General features: G+C 37.5%; 2 protein-coding genes across 6 annotated transcripts in view; one reads left to right on the top strand and one right to left on the bottom strand.

The window, feature by feature from the left end:
* The window catches only part of LOC115210319 (glucose-induced degradation protein 4 homolog), a 41202-nt gene extending 37996 nt beyond the window's left edge, over nt 1-3206 (bottom strand). For all 5 annotated transcript variants that reach the window (XR_005000382.1, XR_003881435.2, XR_003881439.2 and 2 more), the window contains exon 1: nt 2950-3206. Coding sequence is in view for 2 of the 5 variants with exons in the window: in XM_029778873.2 (XP_029634733.1) it covers nt 2950-3093 (144 nt within the window). In the remaining 3 variants the exon portion in view is untranslated. The remainder of the gene's footprint in view (nt 1-2949) is intronic.
* A 39-nt stretch (nt 3207-3245) lies between these two features.
* Nucleotides 3246-23809, top strand: LOC115210309 (ATP synthase mitochondrial F1 complex assembly factor 2). Its single transcript, XM_029778837.2, has 8 exons — nt 3246-3398; nt 7048-7092; nt 8073-8218; nt 12778-12875; nt 17784-17864; nt 19252-19364; nt 21038-21153; nt 22556-23809. Exons 1-8 carry the CDS (start codon nt 3287-3289, stop codon nt 22706-22708), a joined length of 864 nt encoding a protein of 287 aa, XP_029634697.1. The 5' UTR covers nt 3246-3286; the 3' UTR covers nt 22709-23809.
* The last annotated feature ends 3448 nt before the right edge of the window (nt 23810-27257 follow it).

The raw sequence follows: 27257 nt of genomic DNA, 5'->3' as shown, positions 1-27257 counted from the left end.
TATGCCTGTAGGAATGCTGTTTCTTTTCCCGGAGCATAAAAATGGAGAGATATACTGAAGACGAAGTGGCTGTTTAAAACCATCTAAATTATCTTTGAGATGTTGGGATTGAGGAAAATAGGTCAGAAGTTGGCAGAATGAGAGAGGATGCCATTCTTGGGAATGGAACACAATGTTGCATGACTCCAGATTGTTGTAAATCTCCACACAAACACACACACAAATAAATATATGTATGTGTGTGTGTGTGTGTGTACCCTTGCCTTGATATTGAGGTTGTAAGCAAGCACTGGCACCATACAAGAAATGTTGTATGTTTCTAGCCTTCCATGAAAAACATGTTCGGGCATGGGGAAATATTACCTTGCTTGGAAACATGTGAGGGTTGGTAACAGGAAGAACATCCAGCTGTTAAAAAAATCTTCCAGAACAAATTCCATCTGACCTCTGTGCTGGTGGCATGTAAAAAGCACCCACTACACTCATACAGTGGTTGGCGTTAGGAAGGGCATCCAGCTGTAGAAACACTGCCAGATCAGACAGGAGCCTGGTGCAGCCTCCTGGCTTCCCAGACCCCAGTTGAACCGTCCAACCCGTGCTAGCATGAAAAACGGACGTTAAACGATGATGATGATGATGACTGAATCTGGTCTCTCACACCTCAATCTACAATGTCATTCTAAAACTAAATAATCACATCATTGAAATCTTGAAGTTACAAGATAATATAAAATTAATTCAAAGCAATGTGAATAAATAAGTATTACAGGTGACATAGTAATCTGAATGTTAAATCTCACTGCGTGACACCTTGTCTTCTGCTATAGCTCCAAGTCAACCAAAGCCATGTAAGTGGATTTAGTAGAGAGAAACTAAAAGAAGCCCACCGTAGGTATACATACACACGCACACATTTGTGTGTACGTGTATGTGTTTGTTTATGTGTACCCTTGTTTAGACATCGCGTGATGGTTGTAAATGAACATCATCGTCATACAAGCGAGGTAGTTTGCTGTCAGTCTTCCATGAAAAAGAAAACAAAACAAAACGTCTAGCTATGAGAAAATATAACCTTGCTTGGAAACAGGTGAGTGTTAATGACAGGAAGGGCACCCAGCTGAAGAAATCTGCCTCCACTAAAACCCGCTCTAATCTATGCAAGCATGGAAACGTGGACAATATATATATATATATATGTATATATATATACACATACACACACGAGGAAAACTTAATAAATAATCTGCCAAACAGTGAGAAAAATTTTTCCTTTGCTGGAAGTATTCTATTCTAATTTATATTTTTAATAAGTGTTTCAAAAAATTGTGTAAACATTTTGTGAATGTAAGAAGTAATATACTCTGATTAGATCGATGAAGTAAATTTTAATATTCAAGAAAAGTACACCAAGTATGTTTCTCAGAGATAGAGAGAGAGAGCAACTTAGCTTATGTAATAATTATTGTCCTGATTCAGGTCAGGCCCAAATCAGGTGACCTTTGTTCACAAGTCTTTAAGCGGTAACAATCCCATAATAATAATTATTTTTTCAAGTGTTAACCCTGGATCACACATTCCAATGTGTCAATTCTATTTAAAATAGTACGGTGTGATTTTCAGGAAAATTTGGTTGCAATTTCTAGCAAGTTGAGCGATCGCGTCGTGACTGCCACCCCCACTTAGTTTAAAGTGCAAGTTATAAACGAAACCGGCTCACACTTAATTACCCGCGAAATCACTTTCAAAAAAGGTTAAAAAAACAAACAAACAAAAATTCTCTCAGAAGAGAGAAAAATATCTGCTTATTACAAAGTTCTAGTCTAGAAATTTGATAGGCTAAACAAGCAACTATCAGCAGGTAGAGTGCTACAGGTAAAAGACGAACGAAAAATTTATAAATATACAAGGTAAGTTCTAGATTTCCATACACATGACGATAAAACTAATTTATCTCATGTAAATGTGATAAACATGAATCTTTCCATGAGGCATAGTCGCATTATTTAAACTAATAATAATAAAATCGTGAAGTGATATAGCTCTTATAGGAGGGTTTTCCGTGAGATTAACATTTTCTAGTCTACAGTCTTCACCTCCAGCTACATAACTGGTATAACTGTGCATTTATTAAACAGAACCAATCCATCAACAGTGTTTTAAAAGCATTGAGCAAATGACAGCTTTAAACATTCTCATATATATATATATATATATATAGAGAGAGAGAGAGATACACATGCTGATGTCAATGTCTTTTCTCGATGGACAGACATCACATTGATATGAGATAGTGTGACATGAAGGACAATCATATCATAGGACACACTTAGGATAATTATCATTAGAACTCGTGAACATCAACTGAGACAATGTTGATAACAATCCAAAGCAAATTTATTCATGAATGCAACAAGGAAAGGAAACAGACATTTCGCGATTACTGATCCTATATTTCTTAATTCACATTATTCAGATTGTGACTACATACATATCTATATATGTGTGTCTGTGTGTATATATATACATATAAACACACACACACAGAGTACATATTTCTAATTCAATATGATGACCAAAAACATTGAAAACAAGAATAATCGAGAACAAATTCAGAAACACAAAAGTATGTATTATATATATATATATTATATATATATATATATATATATATATATATTATATATATATATAATATATAATGTGTGTATGTGTGTGCGGAGAGAGAGAGAAAGAGAAACGATGATGTTAGAGACAGCTGACATTTACATTGAAATTTTCATTTTCAAATTACATCGGAGAGCAAATGATGCAGTGGTGGACGTAAACTGCAGATGCTGTAATAATGCGATTGCTCTGATATAGGAGGAAACAGTCGAAAGATTTATGCTAAAAAAAACCAGATTGTTCGGCAAAATAGGATAGATTTAGTCAGTAACTTATCGTTCTCACCTGTAAAACCACTTCAACATCGTATGAATTGCCTTTGCTTTTTTGATGTCCGTTGAATCGAGAGCCGTTGTATAAAAGATTTGTGGGCATTCCAGCAAGATGATGGTTTTCGGGCGGTGGAGGGTCTATGATATTTTGCGGCATTTTTTTTTTAGAAGCACTTTGCTAGGTTTGTTTACTTACACCATAAACACGGAAGAATGAACGTCTTCCACTTAGAAGATTTTTACGCCTGCTATGTAACGCCAACATCAATTGGTTACTACGCCTACTTCCGGTCTGATTAACCAATTAGATGACATTTTACAAACCAACTTGCTAATTCTCTTTTTTCAACATGGCTTCTGCTGCCGCTAACGGTGTTTTGCAACGGTTTCATCCCTTTCTCAAGAAATTTCCCCTCTCTAATGCCATAAACACTGTATTTACTAGGAAATTACACTCGAAAGGTATATTGACTCCTGTACTAAAATTATTTCTGCGCTGTTATCGTTCTCTTAAAAAGAAATTTTAATACACTTTTACGTTGATCGTCTTTGGTTCTCTAAAATCTTGTAAATATTGTTTTCTTGACTTTGGGTTTTATGGTGATACATTCAAAGGAAGGAGGAAATGGGAAATCATGCCATTCAAGCCTTTTCCAGGCAATAGTGCATGGGAACTGAAATATCCTTAATCTGGAATCGAAACCTAGTAACCCGTTAAGCGAGCCTTGCCTTGTTATCTAAAGTACTTGCACTCTTAACTATCGTGTATATATATATATATATATATATATATATAAACATAAACACACACACACACATATATATATGGTTTTGAATATTTGTATATTGTCCTCGATCAAATTTTGTTTGTCGTTAGACACTGTTAAAAAGTTTATTATATCTTCGTCATTGCTGTGTCCTTGACCCCCAGTCGGGTTGTAACTCGTGTTTGATGGTGTATTTATATAGTTAGAAAACCCAATGTTATACATGTGTAACGCTGCTCGTTTTAGCAAAACACAAACCTACTATTATATTAGGGAGCCTCCATATGGTTGCCTGTCCTGTTAAAGACCCTACCAAATCTCCCTCGAATCACACCCCTTATTGTCTTAGAAAAAGGAAAGGCATTAGATAAAATAGATTTAGATATTCCTAGGAAGTCGTGATGGTAACAACTGAAATGCTGTTTATCAAAGATAGGCCTATCGCTCACTATTAACCTTATGCTAAACAACTGTTATGATCTCGTTGTTTCTGTGTTAGACTAGTTAGAGGAGAGACAGCTTTTGGAGTTGTGTTTTATTTTTAATGATTTAATCAGGGATCGCTAAAACAGCCCCCAGTTTTAGTTTCATCCGTAGCAACTCTGGTGAAGGACATCCTTCATGTCTTCCAGTTGTAGAACTGCGAAAACGTGTTTTTCTCATTCGAAACCAATGTTCTTGACGGCAAAAGTAAAAATATCACAACTCCTCTTTACTATTCCATTACAATATAGGGTCTCTACGACTAGTTAAAAATAAATTAAAACGTAATAGATCCAAACTCTATTTTCGATTATCTCTTTCAACAATTTCATTTTATTACTATGGCTACAATTGTGTAATCTTCTGTCTCTTAAGAAAACTAGTACAAGTGACTTTAATATGTGTATGAACATATTGATATGCATACACAAATATCTGAAATAGACATGAACATAGCAACCTTTAAGCAACCTTTACGATCTTCCAAAAAGTATCAGTCTGGAATCAATGAGTGAGCTTGTTGGTCACTCATTGGGAAATTAAGGGTAAAGCTGGACAGATTGGAAAGAAATTTGCAGTGTGCAGTTACATTTTAATTTTTTCTGAGTTCAAATCCCGTCTAGTTCACATTTACCCTTCATTCTTCTAGAATCAATAAAATAAGGGCCAATTAAATGTCAGGGTTATGGGAACTCTACAAACTATGCACTATGGTGCTATTAACAAAGTTGAGATTGCCAAAAAGTTTAGTGAGGAATTTAACATCAATAAATGGTTGCCAGTACTGTCTTCAGTCAATGGCATCTCCACAATCTCTCCAAACCTACCATTTGTTATACATATATTGGTGGTGCAGTCTGTCAGGGAGAGGGGAGTTTCTGATGGTGTTTTGGTTGTTTGGTTCTGTATCTGCAAGAAAGAAAGTTGGCATGGGGATTTGAAGGGTGTTCACACATGGTCTAATATTCCTACTTTGCCACTATACTACTATGTGCGGTAAAGGGTAAAGACCCCCTTAGGTCACAAATGACCATGGTATTGCACCTAGAAAGTTCCCCTCTGAGACACGAGTCTGGGCAAGTTTGTGGAAGACCAGCAGTTGCCCATGCAGTTCTTCCATCTCCATGCCACCAATGTTGTCCAAGGGAAAAGCAAAGGCCGATACAGCTTGGCTGCAAGTGATGTCACAACTTATTTCTACAGCTGAGTGAACTGGAGCAATGTGAAATGAAGTGGCTTACCCAAGAACACAACACAAGCCCAGCCTGGGAATTGAACTCACAACCACATGATTGCAAGCTTAATGCTCTAACCACTGAGCCTTGTAGTGCTATCATGGTATTAGTCCTGTATTTAGCCTCTTGTGGGTAGTAAAGAAATAGGTATTAGTCCTGTATGTGCAATTAGGGTTTTAAATTGATTTGATGTGTTTTTTAATAGTGTGTGCTCTTTCTAATACAAACTATACCACTCACACAAGTTGTCTGACAGGACTGACTGTCATGTTTCTTCTGCACTGTATCAGCTTTTATAATAGTTGAAAACCAAGTTATTGCATATAAAAGTTTCCAAGAACAATAAATCCTAAAACTTTATGTTGTATCATCTTATAAAACTGTCTTCAATGTCATTTATTGAAGACAGTCTTAGTGACCATCTATTTATACATTAATCCTTCATTATTTAAACCAGCCATATGCAGACAAAATATTCAACCTGTTTTATGTTCAAGCTGGTCAGATCACACCAACCCTACAATATCATTCTAAAAAATTAACAGTTACCTCATCAAAATCTCAAAACTACAAAATAATACCTGATTAATTCAAAACAATGTGAATAAATAAGCATTACTTTTGACAGAATAATGCGAATGTTAAAGAGTTAAATTCCTCACTGAACTTGGTGGCAATCTTAATGTTGTTAACAGTATCCTAGTACGTGGTCTACTTAGTTCCCACAACTTGTCTTGTGCTTATCTTATTGGCTCCAGAAAAATGAAGAGTAAATTTGAACTAGTCAGGAATTAAATTCAGAACATGTAGAAATGTAGCCAACACTGCAGAACATTTTGTCTGATGCTCTGCTCATCTGGCCAATTCACTGTCCTCTACCTTGTCAACCTTTTCCCTCCCCATTTCATTCCCTAACAGTCAAGAAAGCATTGTTTATGGTGCCACACAAAAAGCACTGATGATGGTACCATGTGCAAAGCACAGGTGCTGGTGCTATGTAAAAAGCACTGGTGATAGTGCCATGTATAAAGCAGTGGTGATGGTGCCAAATAAAAAGCAGTGGTGCTGGTGTCACATAAAAAAAAACACCCAGTACACTTTGTAAAGTGGTTGGTATTTGGATGCTGGTATTAGGAAGAGCATCCAGCTGTAGAAATCAGGTCAAAACTGCCTATGGAACATGGTGCAACTCTTGTTTGCCAGCTCCTGTCAAACCATCCACCCCATGTCAGCTTGGAAAAATAACATTAAATGATGTTGCTGATGAAAAGAAAACTAATTGACTGGGCCAAACTTCTCAATGTGAAGCGGCCATCAAGTAATTTAAAACAATTTTTTGTTTAGTTTAGTCAGTGGAGGATTAGTAGGGTCTATGTGCCTTTTCAGGGACCCTGAAATTAGTGAGAGAAAAGGAAGAAGTTATTTTTGAATTGGGTCATTCTCAGTCCAGAGGTCTGGCCTAAATCCTTGCACTAAAATGTATTCCTCTTAAAATCAGGTGATTTTAAACTGGGTGTATGGATTTTAAAATTATTCTATGTAAATTATTGTTCTTAACCCAATCTCAAATTGAGTTCTTTATCAGTAATTTTAAGTGCTTTCCCTTTTTTACCAATCTCTTTACAGAATTGAAAAAATTTTACAAGACTGCAACAATTTCTCAAAATAATGGTGAGTTTTTTTTCCTCTTCAATCTATTTTCCCCTTCTTATAGTTTAGTTAATAATGATTTTTACTTAGGTATAAGGCTGTGTTGTTAGAAGATTGTTAAAGTTGATTAAGAATAATCTGTAAAGTGGTAGGCATCCAACCATCGGAACCGAGCTAAAACAGACTATGGAACCTGGTGCAGCTTCTGGCCTTACCAGCTTTTGTCTGACCATCTAGTCCATGCTAGCATGGAAAACAAATGTTAAATGATGATGATGATGTCTCTGGTGTTATTGCTTCATCAGTTTGTTGCGTAGTGTATATGTAATGTGAATTGCATTTTTGTTACTTTTGTTGGTTGCTGAACCATGATTTGTTCATGTCAGTCAGTGGGGGTAGGAGCAATTATGTAAGTGTATCATCATTATCATCATCCTTTAACGTCTGTTTTCCATGCTAGTATGGTTTGGATAGTTTGACCAGAGCTGGCAAGCGGTACCAGGTTCCAGTCTGGTTTGGCTTTGTTTCAATAGCTGGATGCCCTTTTAATGCCAACCACTTTACAGAGTGTACTGGATACTTTTAACGTGGCACCAGCATGAGTGCTTTTATGTGGCACTGTCACGAGTGCTTTTTATGTGTCACTGGCACAGGACTCTTGAAGGCCAGTCTTCTTCACTGGGGTGGGGGTGGGGAGGTGGCCATAACATTTCTTCAGTGGAGGATGGGTCTTCTTGAGTACAGCAAAGCACCAGGTATCTTGGTTTTTTGGTGTTGACAATGTAGATATTCTTCCTTTATTTGTTACAGCTATTCACAATCTGAGTTCAAATCTTGCCAATGTCATCTTTACCTTTTATTGTTCCTAGGTTGATAAATTAAAGTAGCTGTTAAAATCCATGTCCATTTAATTAATTCTCTGTTTCCATATTAGAAATTATAATTATTATTATTTGATGAGATTTTCCCAAATATCCATTGTTTTTTTTTTTGTCTTTCAGGCCAGTTTGAAATCAACCTTGACAAGCGTAAACTTCGGACACCTCTTGGTAACGTCTTCATTGTTCCTAATGAAAGCTTGGCCTTAGCTGTTGCTACTGAATGGAATGGTCAAAAGAATATAATCAAACAAAACAAAATGCATTTGGTATGTCAACTTCAGTATATTCTTCTGTGTGCTTTAATGTTTTTCATGGATTCTTTTGTGTTTATGTAAAGTAGGTTTTGTCTATTATTATCATCATCATCGTTTAACGTCCGTTTTCCATGCTGGCATGGGTTGGATGGTTCAACTGGGGTGTGGGAAGCCAGGAGGCTACATCAGATCCCAATCTGATCTGGCAGAGTTTCTACAGCTGGATGCCCTTCATAATGCCAACTACTCCGAGAATGTAGTGGATACTTTTTACATGCCACTGGCACAGGGGCCAGAGGAGCTGGCATTGATCACAATCGGATGGTGCCTTTTACATGCCACCGGCATGGAAGCCAGTCAAAGCGGCACTGGCATTGGCTACGTTTGGATGGTGATTTTTACGTGCTACTGGCATGAAGCTCACAACTACAATTTCCATTTGATTTGATTTTGATATTGCTGATGTTGATGTACTTGACTCAATAGGTCTCCTCATGCACGGCATGTTACCCTACAATCCAAGGTATTTTTGAGTGGGCTGGTTATGTGACACTGGTGTAGGTTACAGCAGTGGACTCACTTTATTTGCTTGGTCTTCTCAGTCACAGCATACCTCCAGAGTTCTCGGGCTTTTGTCATTGCCTCTGTGAGGCCCAACATTCGAAGGTCACTGTTTGGGAGTGGCACTTCTTCATACAGCTCTCGTCATCCATCCACAGTACATGACCATACTAATGCAAACGTCTCTCTTGTAAACCAAGATACCTGGTGGTTTGCTGTACTCAAGAAGACCCATTCTCTACTGTAGAAATGTTAAGCCCCCCGCCCCTCCGTGATGCTTCTTATGTCTAACATTTCTCTCAGGGCGCTTACGCTCTGTTGTGTGTGCACACTGACATCACACATCCAGTGGATCATGCTAGCTTCATTTCTTTCGAGCCTATGCATGTCTTCAGCAGTCACGGCCCATGTTTCACTGCTGGGAAGCATGGCAGTTCGCACATATGCATCATACAATCTACCTTTCACTCTGAGCGAGGGACCCTTTGTCATCAGTAGGGGTAGAAATTTTCTGAACTTTGCCCAGGCTATTCTTATTCTAACACTCTCTGAGCGTCCAACCCCACTACAGGCTTGGTTACCTAGGTAGTGGAAGCTATCAACTACTTCTAGTTTCTTCCCTGGCATGTGATGGAGTCTGTTTTCTGAGCATCTGTGATGTTTATTGCCCCTGTGCATCTGCTGCATGTGAAAGCTGTCCTCCTGGTTAATCTTCCTTTGATGTTGCTGCACCTCTTATGTGTCCATAGCTTACACTGGGTACATCTTATGGAGTTTCTACCTACACCTTTTCTACTGATCCAGCAGGGCCACCTACCTGAAAGGGTATGTGATGTGTTCACCTTCCTACTTACTAGAACTTTGGTCTTTGCAACATTGAGTCTAAGGCCCTTCAATTCTAACCTTGCTTCCAAACTTGAAGTTTCTTTAGTTCTGGTAGTGATTCTGCTTTGAGGGCCAGGTCATCAGCATAGAGGAGTTCCCTGGGGCAACCTGTCTTGAATTCCTCTGTTATTGCCTGGAGGACTATTATGAATAAGAGGGGCCTGAGGGCTGATCCTTGGTGGGCCCCTACTTCTACCTGGAATTCTTCACTATTCTCATTTCCAATCCTAACCCTACTGATGGCATCTCTATATAGGGCCTGTACAGCCCTTAGTAACCATTCGTCAATCACCAGTTTCTGCATCACCCACCAGATAAGGGATTGGGGGACCCTGTCAAAGGCTTTCTCCAAGTCCACAAAAGCCATGGCTAGGTATTTCTCCTGCAGTTGCCGTACAAGGGATAAAGCATCAGTGGTGCTTCTACCTGGCACAAAACCGAACTGCATCTCATCTAAGAAGACTCTCTCCCTAGTTAGTTGGGCTATGACCCTCACCATGACCTTCATCACCTTATCCAGCAGTTTGATACCTCTGTAGTTATTTCTATCTAAAGCATCACCTTTACCTTTATAGCAGTTGACTATGGTGCTGCTATGCCAGTCATGAACTACTTAGTTTACAATATGGGTGACTAGGCAATAGCCCACACCACCAGGTGTTTTAAGCATTTCAGCGGTGATTCCTGATGGGCCGGGGGCTGTTCCTGGCTTCATATCCTTAATTGCTTTATCTACCAGGGTGCTGTCTAGAATATTGACAGGAAAGAATGAGAGTGGTGTGGTGAATATGAAGTTTAAAGAATTGGAGTTAAGCATTTCATGGAAACAGGTGGAATGGTGATTGTTAGAATAAAAGGCTACATGAAAATTTTGTTGGCTTTTGTTTTAGGGAGTGAAATACTGTCTACCAGATGAAAATGGGATGGTTGGAAGCAATAGGTAGCTTTGGAGTAGAAGTTAGGAATGGTAGGTAGTAAGTTCTGAAAAAAAACAAAACAAAAAGTAAAATCTGTTGTAATAGTAATAGAAGGAAATAGAGGTTATGATACAGCAATAGGTCAGAGACTGGATCGTCATCATAATCATCATCATCAGTAGCAGCATCATCACCACCATCATCATAAATATCATAACCACCTCTACCATCACCATAAACATCATCAATACATGTTCATTTTCTGTGTTGGCATTGATGAAGTTGGTTCTTATCCAGAGTTGCTGCCCAATCTAGAGGAATTGGAGGACCACATCTTGTATGTACACTCTATTTTGGTTTAGGTTCTATGGCTGGATGCCCTTCCTATTGCTAATCATTATTCAGAGTCAACTGAATACATTTTATCATGGCACCAGCACTAGAGAGGTTGTCATCTTCTCGACAAGACTAAAGCATTCTGTGCTTGTTTGACAACCATATTAAAGAGTGTAGTGAGTGCATTTTGCTGTACACCAACAATTGTAATGTTGCTGTATATTTCATAAAACTAAAGAGTCCTTACTGCTCTGTGAGGTGTTCATTCATTCAAAGCAACATAACTGAGAAGAGAGCAATGGGAGGAAAAGGCTGATGAGCAACAGTGTGAGGGTAGAAACAAATTGAATGGAGTGAGAAAGTAGAGGAGAGAGAGAGAGAGAGAGAGAGAGAGAGAGAGAGAGAGAGAGAGAGAGAGAGAGGATGATGGATAGTAATGGAGGTAGAAATGGATGGATTTAAGAGTGAATAATAGATAACAATAGCAAGTGGTCAAAGAGAGAGAGGAAGTAATGACTGGACATATTGATAGGGTGATGATAGAGTGTTTGGGGTACAAGCAGGTTTGATGCAGTCTTTTATACATTAGCCTTGTCATTGACAGAGGAGATAATGATAAGGATGGTGTTTGGGAGGGGATTGAATAAAGATAGTTCCAATGCCATACTTTGTTACATAGGCATCATAGCAGAAGGAACAGGAAGAAAAGAGTTATTTTCAGAGAGATGATAGGGCTGGGTAGATTCAGTAACGTCTCTAGGTATGCAGGGAGCATAGTACAGTGAGTAGAAAAGGCTCACTCTGATCCTGAGTTATGAGTGATAAAGAGGTGGATGAGTAACAAGGTGTTGGAAGAGGCAACACATGTAGACTGGACAGTATATATATATATATATATATATATATTGTCTCCCAGCCTTTTGACATGTTTTGCTATACTTAAATGGGTGGATGGGTCCACTCCAGCACTGTGTGTTGCCAATCAGTATAGTTTTTTGTTGTCCCCTTCATGAGATGTCTTAAGATCACTACTTCACCTCAAATCTTCCTTGGTCTCTTTGTTTTTCTTTTATTCTTTTATTTGTTTCAGTCATTTTGACTGTGACCATGCTGGAGCATCACCTTCAGTCAAACAAATTGACCCCAGGACTTATTCTTTGTAAGCCTCAGTACTTATTTTATCAGTCACTTTTGCTGAACTGCTAAGTTATGGGGATGTAAATACACTAACATTAGTTGTCAGGCAATAGTGGGGGGAACAGACACAGACACATAGATACATTCACACACACACATATGCATGCACACACACACACACATACACACATATGACAGGCTTCTTTCAGTTTCTGTCTACCAAATCCACTCACAAGGCTTTGGTTGGCCCGAGGCTATAGTAGAAGACACTTGCCCAAGATGCCACACAGTGGGACTGAACCTGGAACCATGTGGTTGGTAAGCAAGCTACTTACTACACAGCCACACCTGCATGTATGTTCTGCAGGTTCCTTTCACTTTGAGCACACAACACTTCTTTATTTCCATATTTTAAGTGGAAAATCATTTGTTGTTCAGATATGAACTTATAAGATCTAGAAGATGAGTTATTGCCATCAGGATATGAAAGTAATATTCTATAGTTGGAGATTTGAGGATGTTAATAACTAATCAAGGGTATAGTATTTCTTGGTTCTGAATAGATAATATGTATCTTTAATGCAGCTATTGCAGCATTGTAAAAGGTTCTCCTTGTAGCAGTTGCTGGAGATTATAGTTCCATAGTAATTGTGTATGGTGATGTCTGGTGCTTTGTATATAATATTTGATACAATCCTTATCAATTGACTCTTGTCTTCTTTTATTATATTCTAGACCACGTTATGTAATACAGCTATTGACAACCCATTGCAACGTTCTAAAACAGATCTGATCCGGTCAATTCTACATTTTTTGGAAACAGATACATTGTGGTAAGCAATACTGTGTTGTGTTTCCTATTATTACTATTATTACTACTACACCAAATAGAGACTGATGGTCTGTTGGATTCAGCATTTGTTATTCAAAGTTTATATTGTTAATGTCCAAAAAGTCTAGTTAGACTAGATGGTTGTTGTTTAATCTTAACCTTGATCTGGCAGAACTTTTGATCTAAGGCATTCTAGCTTTGACCATCCTATCTTTGTGGAGGCACATGGTCTAGTGGTTAGAGCAGCGGAGTCATGGTCAAGGGATTGTGGATTTGAATCTCAGACCGGGCGATGTGTGTGTCTATGAGCGAAACACCTAAGCTCCACGCGGCTCCGGCAGAAGGTAATGGTGAACTTCTGCTGACTCTTTCACCACAACTTTCTCTCACTCTTTCCTCCTACATCTTGCAGCTCACCTGCGATGGACTGGCGTCCCGTCCAGGTGTGGAACCTATACGCTAAGAAACCGGGAAACCGGCCCTTATGAGACAGGCATGGCTCAAGAAGGAACAACAATCCTGTCTTTGTTTCTCATGCTGACTTATTAGCAGAAGTGGGTGTTGGAAAAGCATAGTAGCTAGAATAAGGTTAGGGTGAAACAAATGTTACCTCTGTTAGCATAAAAAGGGTTCCTCTCTCTCTCTCTCAATGAATGGTAGATTGTGTGACACTTGTGTGTGAAGTGTGAATTTGGTAGACAGAAACTGTGTGTTTGTGTTTGTCCCCCTTTATTTCTTGACAACTGGTGTTGGTTTGTTTACACCCTTGAAACTTAATGCTTTGGCAAAAAAATGTCTAATTGAATAAGTACCAGACTACTTAAAAATAATTACTGGAGTCGATTTATTTGACTAAATCCTCAAGTTGGTGTCCCTGCATGGCTGCAATCCAGTGACTTAAATGAGTGGAAAGTAAAAGATACATTGGCAAAATTTTTAACATGTGTTTCTCTTAATGTTTGAGATGTTATGTCATCAGCATAAACTCGTTACTCAACATTTTAATGTATTCATTTCAAATGATCAAAATGACAAAAATTGGTTGTGTCATCTTATGTGCTATTAGTTTCAAATTTTGGTTCAAGGTCAATAATTTCGGTGGGAGAGGTAAGTTGATGACATCGATCTCCAATGCTCAACTGGTACTTATTTTATTGCCCCCCCCCATCCCCAAAGGATGAAAGGCAAAATTGACCTTGGTGGAATTTGAACTTAGAACATAAAGACAAAGTGCTGCTAAGCATTTTCCCCAGCTTGCTAATGACTCTGCCAGTTCGGCGCCTTACTATTAGTGATTTGTAAAAAGAATCAGGTGTGTGTGAGAGTGAGACAGAAAGTAAGAGAGTGGCTGTGTGCTTCCCAGCTACATGGTTTTGAGTTAGCTTTCACTTCATGGCTCTTGGGCAAGTGTCTTCTACTATAGTCTTGGGCTAAGTCTTCTACTATAGTCTTGGCCTTGTGAGTTTATTTGGTTGATGGAAACTGAGAGAAGCACATCTGTGTGTGTGTGTGCATGAGTTTGTTTCCTTGTCTTGACACTGCATGACTCTTATAAATGAATGTCATTCTTGCCATAAAGAAATACTTATTTCTTTATTGTCCACAAGGAATATATATAGAGGGGACAAACAAGGACAGGGAAAGGGATTAAGTTGATTACATCGAACTCAGTGTGTAACTAGTACTTACTTAATTGACCCTGAAAGGATGAAAGGCAAAGCTGACCTCGGCAGAATTTGAACTCAGAACATAACGGCAGACGAAATACCTATTTCGTTACTACCCACCAGGGGCTAAACACAGAGAGGACAAGCAAAGGGATTAAGTCGATTATATCGACCCCAATGCGTAACTGGTACTTATTTAATCGACCCCGAAAGGATGAAAGGCAAAGTCAACCTCGGCGGAATTTGAACTTAGAACGTAACGGCAGACGAAATACTGCTAAGCATTTCGCCTGACATGCTAACAATTCTGCCAGCTCACCGCTGCCATGAGGAAATATCACCTAGCTTGCAAACAGGTAGAGGAACTGCATCCAGCCCTTGAGAACCTGCCCCAATAAACTCTGTTCTGATCCATAGAAGCTTGGAAAAGTAGACGTTAGAACAATGATGATGATGATGTTCTCTATATATTATTTCAATTCCCTCTTGAGCTGTCTACTTTTGTTTCTAATGTCATTCATACTGGTGTGAATGAAATAATTTACCATTACCTTCACAGTTTTCTACTGCAGTTGATTATATTTAATTGTTATTCTTTAGTGCATTGTTTGTTTTTGCTGGTCTCAGTTGTCGGACTGTGGTCATATAGGGACACCATTTTAAAATGTTTTATTTGATTGTTATTGACTTCAGAACTGTAATACAGTAATCCCTCACCGTATTGCAATTCAGCTACCACGGTTTATTATTTAAGCATACATCGATTCCTTTATGGTGTTGCTTTGTATAATAACATAATAACATAAATATATATATATATATATAAATTATAAAAATAATGAAAAGATATATACATTACAGTACTGTTTCTACTTTGTGGATTTTCACCTATGGCAGGTGATTTTGGAACGTAACCTGCGATAGTCGATCGATCTCGTATAAGATAAAAGACAAGTAATTTTTGGCATCAAGGGACATAACTTGGACAGAACTAAATTTGTACAATGTATTTTCGCAATTTTCATCTTATGCCCACATACAAAAACATATACACACCATGTGAGTTTGATCAATTCACAGTTGTTGTAGATTATTGCACTGTAGGATTGAACCTGGAACCATATGATTGCAAAGGAAGCTTCTTAATCAGAGGCATAGCGGTGTGGTAAGAAGTTTGCTTCCCAGCCATGTGACACATTGGGCAGGTGTTTTCTTTAACCTCCAGCTGACCAAAGCCTTGTGAGTGGATTTGGTGGATGGAAACTGAAAGAAGGTTGTTGCATGCATATATATAAATAGTTTTCTACCTGGCTAGCTCCTGTCAACTGTCCTGCCCATGAATGGGAGACATGTTAAACAATGATGATGGTAGCTATGTGTGTTCGTATATATATATATATATATATATATATAATTGCCGATCAACGTTTTTGGGTAATTATAGTCCCTGTCAGTATATATGTATACAATTAAGTGCTTTGAGTACAGTTTTAGAGCATTTTAGCTTTTATTTCTTGCAATGCAGGTATTTCTAACTCCCTAGTCATATTTAGTGACAATTAGTTTTCCCATTGGGTAAAACATTATATATATTATATGTTTTATACATGTATGTGTGTGTCTTTGTATTTGTCCCCTACTCTTACCACTTGACAACCAGTATTGGTGTGTTTACGTCTCTGTAACTTAGTGGTTTGGCAAAAGTGACTGATAGAATAAGTATCAGGCTTAGAAAAAAAAAATGTACTGTGATCAATTTGTTTGACTAAAATTCTTCAAGATAGTGCCATTACATGGCCACAGCCTAATAACTGAAATAAGTAAAAGATAAAAGATACCGTTATCATTTTGATGTACTGTCTTTTTTACTGTGCTGTTAACAGTATAAAAGCTACAAACCTCATTTTTGTTACCAACCCAGCTGAAACCGTCTTTGGCTCTGTAGTACAATGTCTGGTTTTCAAAAATTTTGAATTAAAATCTCCCACCACACCTTAGTCACAATTTAAGTTCCTAACACTAGCTTAATGATAACTAAGTTATTTTACTAAATTCTTTGTTATATTTAAAATTAATTGAAAGAAACACAGTGTGTCTCAAAATAAATATGGTAATGAAAGGGCTAATTTAGAATTCGTGGTTATTATCATTTAATGTTGTCTCAATTTTCCAAGCTTGCATGGATCAGATGGAATTTATTGAGGCAGGTTTTCTACAGCCAGTTGCCCTTCAAGTTGTCAATTCTCTCCTGTTCCCTTAGCCAGACATGTTTCTCATGGAAGACTGGAAACCAGCTTATATGATGATGGTGAGGCTCATTTATGATCATCACATGATGTCAAGACAAGGGTGTATATATATATATATATATACATACACACACATTCTCACACATACACATGGACACGTGTGTATGTGTATATATATATATTTATGCCACCTGACTGACTCCCATGCTGGTAGCATGTAAAAAGCACCATTTGAGCGTGCTTGATGCCAGTGCCGTGCGATTGGCCCCTGTGCTGGTGGCATGTAAAAAGGACCTAATACACTCTCGAAGTGGTTGGCATTAGGAAGGGCATCCAGCTGTAGAAACATTGCTAGATCAGATTGGAGCCTGGTGTAGCCTCCTGGCTTGCCAGTCTACAGTCAAACCATGCATAGAAAGCAGACGTTAAATGACGACGACGATGATGATATGGGCTTCTTTTAGTTTCCATCGACTAAATCCACTCACAAAGCCTTGAAAGGCTTTGGATTATAGTAGAAGACACTTTCCCAAGGTGCTGCATAGTGGGACTGAACTTGAGAACACATGGTTGGGAAGCAGGCTTCTTAACCACACATGCACATCAGTACCTGTTAAAAAACTAAAAAAAACAAACTAAAAAACTAAATAGCTAGATTAAGCTAGAAGTCTTTCCTTTGGTATATTGTTGTTTTCATAGAATTTATTTGTTAACCCTTTCACATTTTAACCTGCCATATCTGGCCAAAATATTCTGTTTTATGTTCAAACTGTCCAGATCCTGCCTCTGACAGTTACCCTAAAATGTCATTCTGAATATAAACAATCACATCATCAAAATCTCAAAGCTACAAGATAATGCATGATTAATTCAAAACAATGTGGATAAGTAAGCATTATGTTTGCTAGAGTAATCTGAATGCTGAAAACAGATTATTTAAAAACCTTCCTCTATCTATCCATAAACACTGAAGCTTATATTTTTGGTTTGCAGCTATCGAATGTCTGAACCTGAGGACTTATTGGAACTGCAGAAACAAAAGTGGGATCCAATTATTGACTGGTTTAAAAATCGGTAAGTTATTTGTTGTCATTTTACCTGGAAAATTTTGAGAAGTCACAATTGTAGTAGAATATCAGTCATTTTTTTCTGAACAGTTTTTGTTCATATTCTGGTGACTTTCTCCTTCTTGTGTGATACACTGACTATCTTCTACCTCACATTTCTTTTAGTTTTTACTGTTTTTCTAGTCCAGTACTTATTTCATTGGTCTTTTTTGTTGAATTGTTAAGTTATGAGGATGTAAACAAACCAACGCTAGTCGTGAATTAGTGTGGGTAGGGACAAACACACACACACACAGGGAACTTCCATACAGTCTTCATCTACTAATTTCACCCATAAGGCATTGGTTGACCTGGGGCTATAATCGAAGACATTCAGAACTGAACTCAAAACCACATGGTTGTTAAGCATGTTTCTTAACCACACAGCTATGCCTGCATTTATATGATGACAAAAAAAAATTGAAGAAATATTGATTTGAAGGTGGCATAAAGAATGAAATAAATAGAAAAAACGCTTGATAGTGCTAACATAAATTGAAAGTGCTAACAAAATTTTCTCACCATGGAATTTATTAGATTTCAGAAATTACTTAAATTTAAACATTTATAAGAATAGATTTTGTACTGTTTTGCATCAATTTTCATAAGGTAGCATTATTGGGATCGTTTTCATGAGAATAACTGATATTACATCTAGATGTTCTTGCTATTACTAAGCATGCCACCATGATATAGAATAGCACCTGTTTAAGGCGGTGAGCTGGCAGAAACGTTAGCACATCAGGCGAAATGCTTAGCGGTATTTCGTCTGTCGTTACGTTCTGAGTTCAAATTCCGCCGAGGTCGACTTTGCCTTTCATCCTTTCGGGGTTGATTAAATAAGTACCGGTTACGCACTGGGGTCGATATAATCGACTTAATCCGTTTGTCTGTCCTTGTTTGTCCTCTCTGTGTTTAGCCCCTTGTGGGTAGTAAAGAAATAGGTATTTCGTCTGTCTTTATGTTCTAAGTTCAAATTCTGCTGAGGTCGACTTTGCCTTCCATTGTTTTGGGGTCAATAAATTAAGTACCAGTTGCATACTAGGGTCGATTTAATTGACTGGCCCCCTTCCCCAAAATTTCAGGCCTTGTGCCTAGAGTAGAAAAGAATAGCACCTGTTTGTCAAATCAAATGTACTTAGAAAAGCAGGAGTTATGTACCTTACCCAGCAACTCGAGACTGTTGCTGCAGTAAAGTTTCAACCGTCATCATCAAAGTTAGCCATCTCATCATCATCATCATTATGTAGGCAAAAAAAAAACCCAATGAAATACCAGTTTTAACTGTGAATTAAAGAAGTGTAAACGTGTAACCTGTTAATGTAATCCTGATATGGGTTGTTTTATGATTGTAGATATAATGTGCCAATTGAGACGACTACAACATTTGCTCTGCCTTGCATCTCAGATGCCACGATAGGTGGAATACATACACAACTGAATTCATACACCATGTGGGGGTTAACAGGTAGATGTTACTTTTGATGTTTACATTTTCCCTTATTTAATTTATTGAATTTCCCAACTGTTGCATGACCGAATAATATTCTCTTGATGTTCTTTCATATTAATGTCTATTTATGCTCCATGTGATATACAACTCAATGTAAATGGTAGTAACATGGAATTTATTTTACAACATATAGGCTTCCTTATCTAAGAGATTTAAAAAAAAATCATTGCTAGTGAAGCTAATGTTCCTTAACAGTTATCTATGATGTGTTCCTTATGAAGTTACTGCACTTTTGATGAATAAAATTTGGTACCTTGTAGATATGCAGATCCTTTATGTAGGCAGTTGAGCTGCTGTGTGTGTGTGTGTGTGTGAGAGAGAGAGAGAGAGAGAGAGAAAGAGAAAGAGAGAGTGTATCAGAGAGAGCATATCTTCCTCCCTGACTAAAACCTGCACAATCTGTGGTCTTACATAAAATGAGGAATATTTAAGAACTGTTTAGAGATTTAGAAACTGGGTTTAACTCCAGTGCGCTGTGATATCTGCCAGCAATGGATTTAGATAAAGAGAAAATGGATTAAGAATAGTTTCAGAGTTGTATTTGTTTTTAGATATCTAGCCATCATGTACGATTTAAATAACTCAGTTGATAGGATATGTTGCTTGCCTGTGTCTTTGAAGATGACCAAGACTCCACCTCTTATTTACCCACAGTGTATACTGGATATTTACTGCTGCTTTAGCCTATACTATACCTTGTGTATGATGAAGCTAGAGTAGGCAGTATTTCATAGTCACAGATGCATGTGGTATCCTGAACATTGCGATGAAGGGTTTGCTGTCGATTTGTGAAGAAGTTTGAATTCTGACTTGCATTGAACTCGGATTATAGTGAAGGAGGCTGTCCTGGTTGACCAATCTCAGTCGTTCATCTCTGACCTCCTGCACTGGTGGCAAGGTTGACTAGCTAAGAGGGAATTTATCAAGGATGCAATGGGATGTTCAGGGTGATCTACATGTCCACTTATCTCTGAAGTACATATCTTAGAGTGATGTTGCTGCTCATTGAAACTTGTTTGTTGGTGGGTATGTTTCTTCTATGCAATCAACTAAAAAGTTCAGTCTTTGCATACATTTCAAACAAGCATATTTACACAAAATTTGTTGGTTGTTGACTTTCCTGACTTCATCTTCTTTTTGGATGAGTTGTTTTTCATCCCACAGGGTGTCCAAAAATCACCCTTGTCTTCAAGCAAGCTTGGTGGGGTTGCTGGCTTAGTCACCGATGACCTGACCATGTAACAAGTTGTACCGGGTCATTCATTACCAGTTAGTACTCACAAGCAACCTGATATTGATAGGATACTTAATCATAAGCTCTGGTGTTGTTGTCAGTTTCAGTACTCTGTCACAGTCACAGCATGTGTCCATGACCAAGATTCTTGACTGTCAATGACTAAGTCACATTGCATGATGTAAACTCACTACTGTAAGCAGTGGTAGCACTATAGAACTGATGAGAGAGTTGTAGGTTTGCAATATTGGTTTCAATATTTCCTAAACAAAAGTTACAGGTAATAGATAAATATCCAACCCATGAATAATATCTTGCTGTGAATTCTTGTGTGAGAGAAAATGGTGATACCATGTATTTCAATGATTTTTTAAAATCTTTTACTTGTCTGCAGGGATTTTCAGTGCTGTTGAATGTGTGAAGTCTCTGATACTAACTATGGGTTTAGTCGAGCGCCACCTGACTGTGAATGATGCTGTATTTCTTTCCCGTTTGGAGATGGAATTTCAGGTATGTTCTTACTATATGTATGTTGTTATGACGCGGTGTTACCTAGGGAAGGATCTGGTGCTATTGCCTTCTTGATGAGTTCATCGTGGTGGGCGGGGGGGGGGCACCTCAATGCTTGACCAAGCTACCATAGTCTCCTTGTCAGAAAAGTTCTCTCAGGAGATGAGACTGCAGTGAGTGTAAAGTTGTTGGTTTGAAACTCAGTCTGAGATATGCAACGACTGCTTCTAAGATTGGGTGCATCTAATATTCCCATGTGTCTTTTATCATCAATACAATACATTAAGACAATATTATTGATGAAAACAACACTACAAATAACTTTTCTTGTTGGGAATTATGTCCCTTATATATAAAATGCTTTCCAGTAAGTTTTAATATGGAAACAGAAACGTTAAATCTTATTTTTCTTTTATCTGTTAGTCAGGAAGCAAGCAGTGCTCATGACCTTTTACAGGGCCCCTGAGACTAGTGGGAAGGGAGGAGGAAGATATCCATAAATTGGAAACTTGGCTTGATTGTTTGTGGAGAATAGACGTTTTAGCTTATGACTTTTAAAATTATCTGATTATTAGAATTAATTTTGATTTATTTTTTTAATGGATTTCTTTTTTGATTTTAAATGTTTATTTCTCATAACTTATATTTGATATTGTATTTATTAAATAATTTTCAAAGCAGTTTATATGACTCTGTGCCATATACAATAGCTATAAAAGGTGGTGAGCTGGCAGAAATGTTAACGCGCCGGGCGAAATGCTTAGCGGTATTTTGTCTGTTGTTACGTTCTGAGTTCAAATTCCGCCGAGGTCGACTTTGCCTCTCATCCTTTCGGGGTCGATAAATAAAGTACCAGCTTCGCACTGGGGTCGATGTAATCGACTTAATCCCTTCGTCTGTCCTTGTTTGTCTCCTCTATGTTTAGCCCCTTGTGGGCAGTAAAGAAATATATACAGTAGCTAGTGCATAGAGAAGGCAAGTCTATAGGCATGAACGTGTGTGAATGGATAATACATATTGTTTTTAAAAAAAAAAAAAATCATCTGTTGATGTTAGATATTATGAGAAATAAATGGTTACATCAGTGTTGAGAGAAGATTTAGCTGCAGAGATGGAATACTGCAAAATTGAAAGACTTGGGGGAAATGTTTGAAGATTTGTTCAACCAATTCCAATTTGTAGCTTTTGTGTGTGCATGCACATGTGCACACACACACACACACTCTCTCTCTCACAAAGATACATTCATATACATATATATTCACCTGTGTATGCACACTCACATATACATGTGCACATACATATATACACATGTGCATGCACACATACACATACACACAGACTATATTATGTTAATTATTCATAATTTTTAAAAACATATTTTCTACTATTTCTATTTCAGACCCAGAAGTGGGGTAGTGTGGAATGGTACCATGACCTGGATCTCTATGAAAACAGAGCACGTTTAGCAGCAGCTGTTTTATTCACACATTGGTCTTCAGAGAATGCTTCTATGAAGCAAAAAACTACAGCAAAAATGAGAGCGTTTGTGTAGTACACATCAAAGGGAACTTTTTTTGAGTAGAGAATGCCAAAGAATAGTGTTTTGAAAGGATAAAGTCTATCTTGCCAGAGATTCATTTGTTGGAAACTTTTTTTGGGCAGAATTTCATGCGAGGAAATACTACACACTTTTTGTGCCAATGCAAAATGACTTGTCTGTGATATTTTGCAATTAGATTTAGGGGATCAGTTTTGTCTTTGTACCAATGGATGAGGGGTAAGATGTTAAATAACTGATCCTTTTTGTCATAAGTTCAAATTCTATCATTGTCTGTTTCTGTACCTTTTTTTTTTATTAAGGATTTACCTGTTTGTTTCCTTTTGATCGATAAAGTAGGTATCATCCCCACTTGATAGCTTGAGTAGATTAAGAAATAACCATACCATACCATACCATACCAATTTCTTAAATTTTAATCTTATCCAACTATATTAGCATGGCTGTAGAGACATGTTAAAATATTTGCATGCATTAAATAAATGAATTTGAACAAGTGGTTTTTGAGCTTGTAAAGAATGAATTAGCATTTGGAGGAAAAAAAATTGTTGATGAAATCAAGTGTAAAATATATTAAAAGTATTAAATTTTATTTAAGTCATGGATGAATGAATCAATGAATCACTGGACAACCACCAAGAGGTCAGCAGTCCATATCCTGACATTTGTGCTGTGTGTATCCATGGCCAAAATAGTGTGACTTTGGCATCTATGTTTATCTAGCTGTGAGTGGGTATCACAGAGTGGTATCATACATTAGCATAGGCAGCAGCAGTTTTGCGGAGTTGTGTAAAATAAGATTCATGTCCAAAAAAAGCCTCTCATATTAGATCTGCATCTTATCCTGGTACATATTTGTCTCTCATCCACTTAATATTTAAATAATTACTGGCCCTGATATGTTCTTATGATTCAGCATAGGATAAACAAATAGATCAATTCTATCTACCTCCCCAGGATTTGAACACAGGACGTTATAGTGAAAAAAATGAGCTGGATGAACAAATAAATGCAAAATCCAGTGCCAATCTACTCCAATTGGTAACATAAACATGACTCTTTCAGAATAAAAAATTCTTCGAGTTTTTGTATAAATGCTGGTTATGTTTTTCTGTTAAAGTATCAAATTTTTCTTTTTGCTGAAAATATCATATGAAAGGAAGTTATATGTTTATGGTTTATGCATGGTAGCCCTAGGTCAACCAATGCCTTTCAAATGAATTTGGTAGAAGGAAACTATGGAAGCCCATCATTATATATATATATATATATATATATATATATATATGTATGTATGTGTATGTGTCCACTTCTTCACAAATGGTGTTGGTTTGTTTACGTCCACATGACTTAGTGGTTCAGTAAAAAGAGACTGATAGAATAAATATCAAACTTAAAAAATAAGTACTCAATGAGGGTGTTTCTATGGTGATCTGTTAGATTTAGAAGTCTGATCTTTCTCAAACTGCTATCATCTTGATAGGGGACATATTGGATTATGTAGATGGGGAACAATAAGCTTCACAAACGAAAAAACGGGTCGGTTAACTTGTTCTTTCGAAGCCGAATTTGGCCTGAATAATAGCAGACCACGTCAGTTCTTAAAAGTGAGAAAAAAAAAAGTCAAGGGAGATCACTCTAATATACCACAAATTCATTAAAGCTGATAGTGTCCTAACAAGTGAAACAATATGACATTTACTACAATTGTTTATGTGAAAGAAATAAAAATATCAGAAAACAAAAAACTGTGGGCGCCAATTTCAGAATATAGTCTCATCCGTACTCCTTCTGCAGTTAGTGGTTTCAAATTTTGGCACAATGCCAACGAGTACGAGGTAGGGGCAAAGTCGATTACATCGACTCCAGTGCTCAACTGGTATTTATTTTATCGACCCCAAAATGATGACAGGCAGAGTCGACCTTAGCAGAATTTGAACTCAGAACGTAAAGGCGGACGAAATGTCGCTAAGTATTTTGTCCGACGTGTTAATGAGTCTTCTAACTCGCTGCTTTTTCAGTTTCCAATTATTCTTTTCTACTCTAGGCACAAGGCCCAAAATTTTTGGGGAGGGGGACAATCGATTAGATCGACTCCAGTAGACAACTGGTACTTAATTTATCGAACCCCGAAAGGATGAAAGGCAAAGTCGACCTCGGCGGAATTTGAACTCAGAACGTATCGACAGATAAAATACCTATTTCTTTACTACTCACAAGGGGCTAAACACAGAGAGGACAAACATGGACAGACAAACGGATTAAGTCGATTATATCGACCCCAGTGCGTAACTGGTACTTATTTAATCGACCCCGAAAGGATGAAAGGCAAAGTCAACCTTGGCGGAATTTGAACTCAGAACGTAGCGGCAGACGAAATACAGCTACGCATTTCGCCTGGCGTGCTAACGATTCTGCCAGCTCGCTGCCTTAGTTTCCAATTATTACATCAGAAATTTATTAGGGCAGAACATATTTTATCAGTGGCGTTTGCTGATAAGAGTTTCCTTTATCAACATATTACTTCGATGGGACCCTTCAAAGTTGTGAAATAGTCCATAGAGTTTACTGATAGTTTGTGATAAGATGCACACTGGTGTAATTTAAAAAAAAGTTGCGTGTATCTCGCGATCGCTCAGTATGTGAAGCAGAGGACTGTAGAGTGATAATTCATGTCTGTTAGAAAAGCGATGCCCCAGCATGACCTGATCCTGTGGCTGAAACCAGTAAAAGAATAACAATGCTTTTCAAAGATCCAGAACAATTATGAGAAGTAATATTTTAGCGGAGTAACACAGTATCCTCTTTTACTTGTTTCAGTCACTTGACTGCGGCCATGCTAGGGCATTGCCTTGAAAGGTTTTAGTCTGACAGATCAACCCTAGTACATATTTTCAAAGTCTGGGACTTATTCTGTGAGTCTTTGCCGAACCTCTAAGTTACAGGGACGCAGACAAACCAAGATCGAGTGTCAAGCGATAGGGTGGGGTGGTAAACACACACACACATTAGGCTTTCGCACAGTTTCTTTTTACTAAATTCACCCACAAGACCTTGATTGGTCCGGGACAACAGTACAAGAAACCGAAGATGCTGCGCAGTGGGATTGCGCCCGAAATCACCAGGTTGCAAAGCGAGCTTCTTAACCATGTCCATGCCAATGAAAATATGACCAAATATACTCTCCTTCAAAATTTGAGGCTTTGCGTCAACGAGAGAAATATTTAATTAGCAGTCATATATATATATTATATTATATCATATTATATTATATTATATTATATTATATTATATTGGCAAGAAAGTAATTTCATTTTTCACAAATACATAGAGTTACGATTCTTTTGAATGACTTTTGCCAATGTTATGATTTTTTCCTTTAGACATTTGATAGCCGTTACTTTTAGCTTACTTCAGAAGCAAATTGCGCGTAATTATGTTTATAGCTGTTAGTTCAGTGTCAATTTTAACATGGAGTGCAAAAACGAACATTTTTGCCATATTTTGCTTTTTTATTTCCGTAAAGACAAGAATGCAGTCGAGGCTCACAAAGAGATATGTGAAGTTTATAGAATGCACATGTCTGGAATGGTTTAAAAAATTCCGTTCTGGAGATTTTTCACTCAAAGATGACCAACGTTCTGGTCAAAATACTGAAGTTGATGATGAACGAATCAAAGCATTAATTGAATCTGATTGTCATATAACAGTGCGAGAGATTGCAGAGAGATTAAATGTATCACACACAACAATTAAAAATCACTTAAAATTTCTTGAACTCGTTAAGAAGATCGATACTTGGGTTCCACATGAATTGAAAGAGGTTCACTTAACATAACAAATCAATATTTGCGATATGCATGTCAGACTCAATAAAATCGGGCTTTTTTGAAACGAATCCTCACTGGTAATGAAAAACGGAGTGTCTACAACAACATCAATCGAAAACGATCATGATCGAAGCGTAATGAACCAGTACAAACCACATCGAAAGCTGAATTGCATAAAAAAAGGCCATGTTGTCAATTTGGTGGGGATTACAATGATGTTGTGTATTTTGAGCAGCTTCCAAGGAACCAAACGATCAATTCAGATGTTTACGGTCAACAACTAATAAAACTGGAGAAAGCAATCAGAGAAAATTGGCAAATCATAAAGGAATTGTATCGTACCATGATAATGCTAGACCACACACGTCTTTAATAACTCGTGAAAAATTGTTGCAGCTTGGTTGGAAAGTGATGTCACATTCACCATAAAGCCCAGACCTTGTACCATCAGGTTACTATTTATTTCGAAGCTTGCAAAATTCTTTGAATGGTAAATGATGACCTGAAATCGCAGTTGCTTCAATTTTTGGCTGATAACGACCAGAAGTTCTATGAGCGTGGAATTTATGAAGTTATCACAAAGGTGGCAAAAGGTCATCGAACAAAATGGAAAATACATAATTGATTAAAGTTTTTTTTTTTGTATGAAAAAAAAATGACTTTTATTTCACACTAAAAAACCGAAATTACTTTCTTGCCACACATATACTCTC

This window comes from Octopus sinensis, linkage group LG1, assembly GCF_006345805.1.
Source record: "Octopus sinensis linkage group LG1, ASM634580v1, whole genome shotgun sequence".
Taxonomy (NCBI): domain Eukaryota; kingdom Metazoa; phylum Mollusca; class Cephalopoda; order Octopoda; family Octopodidae; genus Octopus; species Octopus sinensis.
This window is presented reverse-complemented; position numbering and strand designations above follow the sequence as displayed.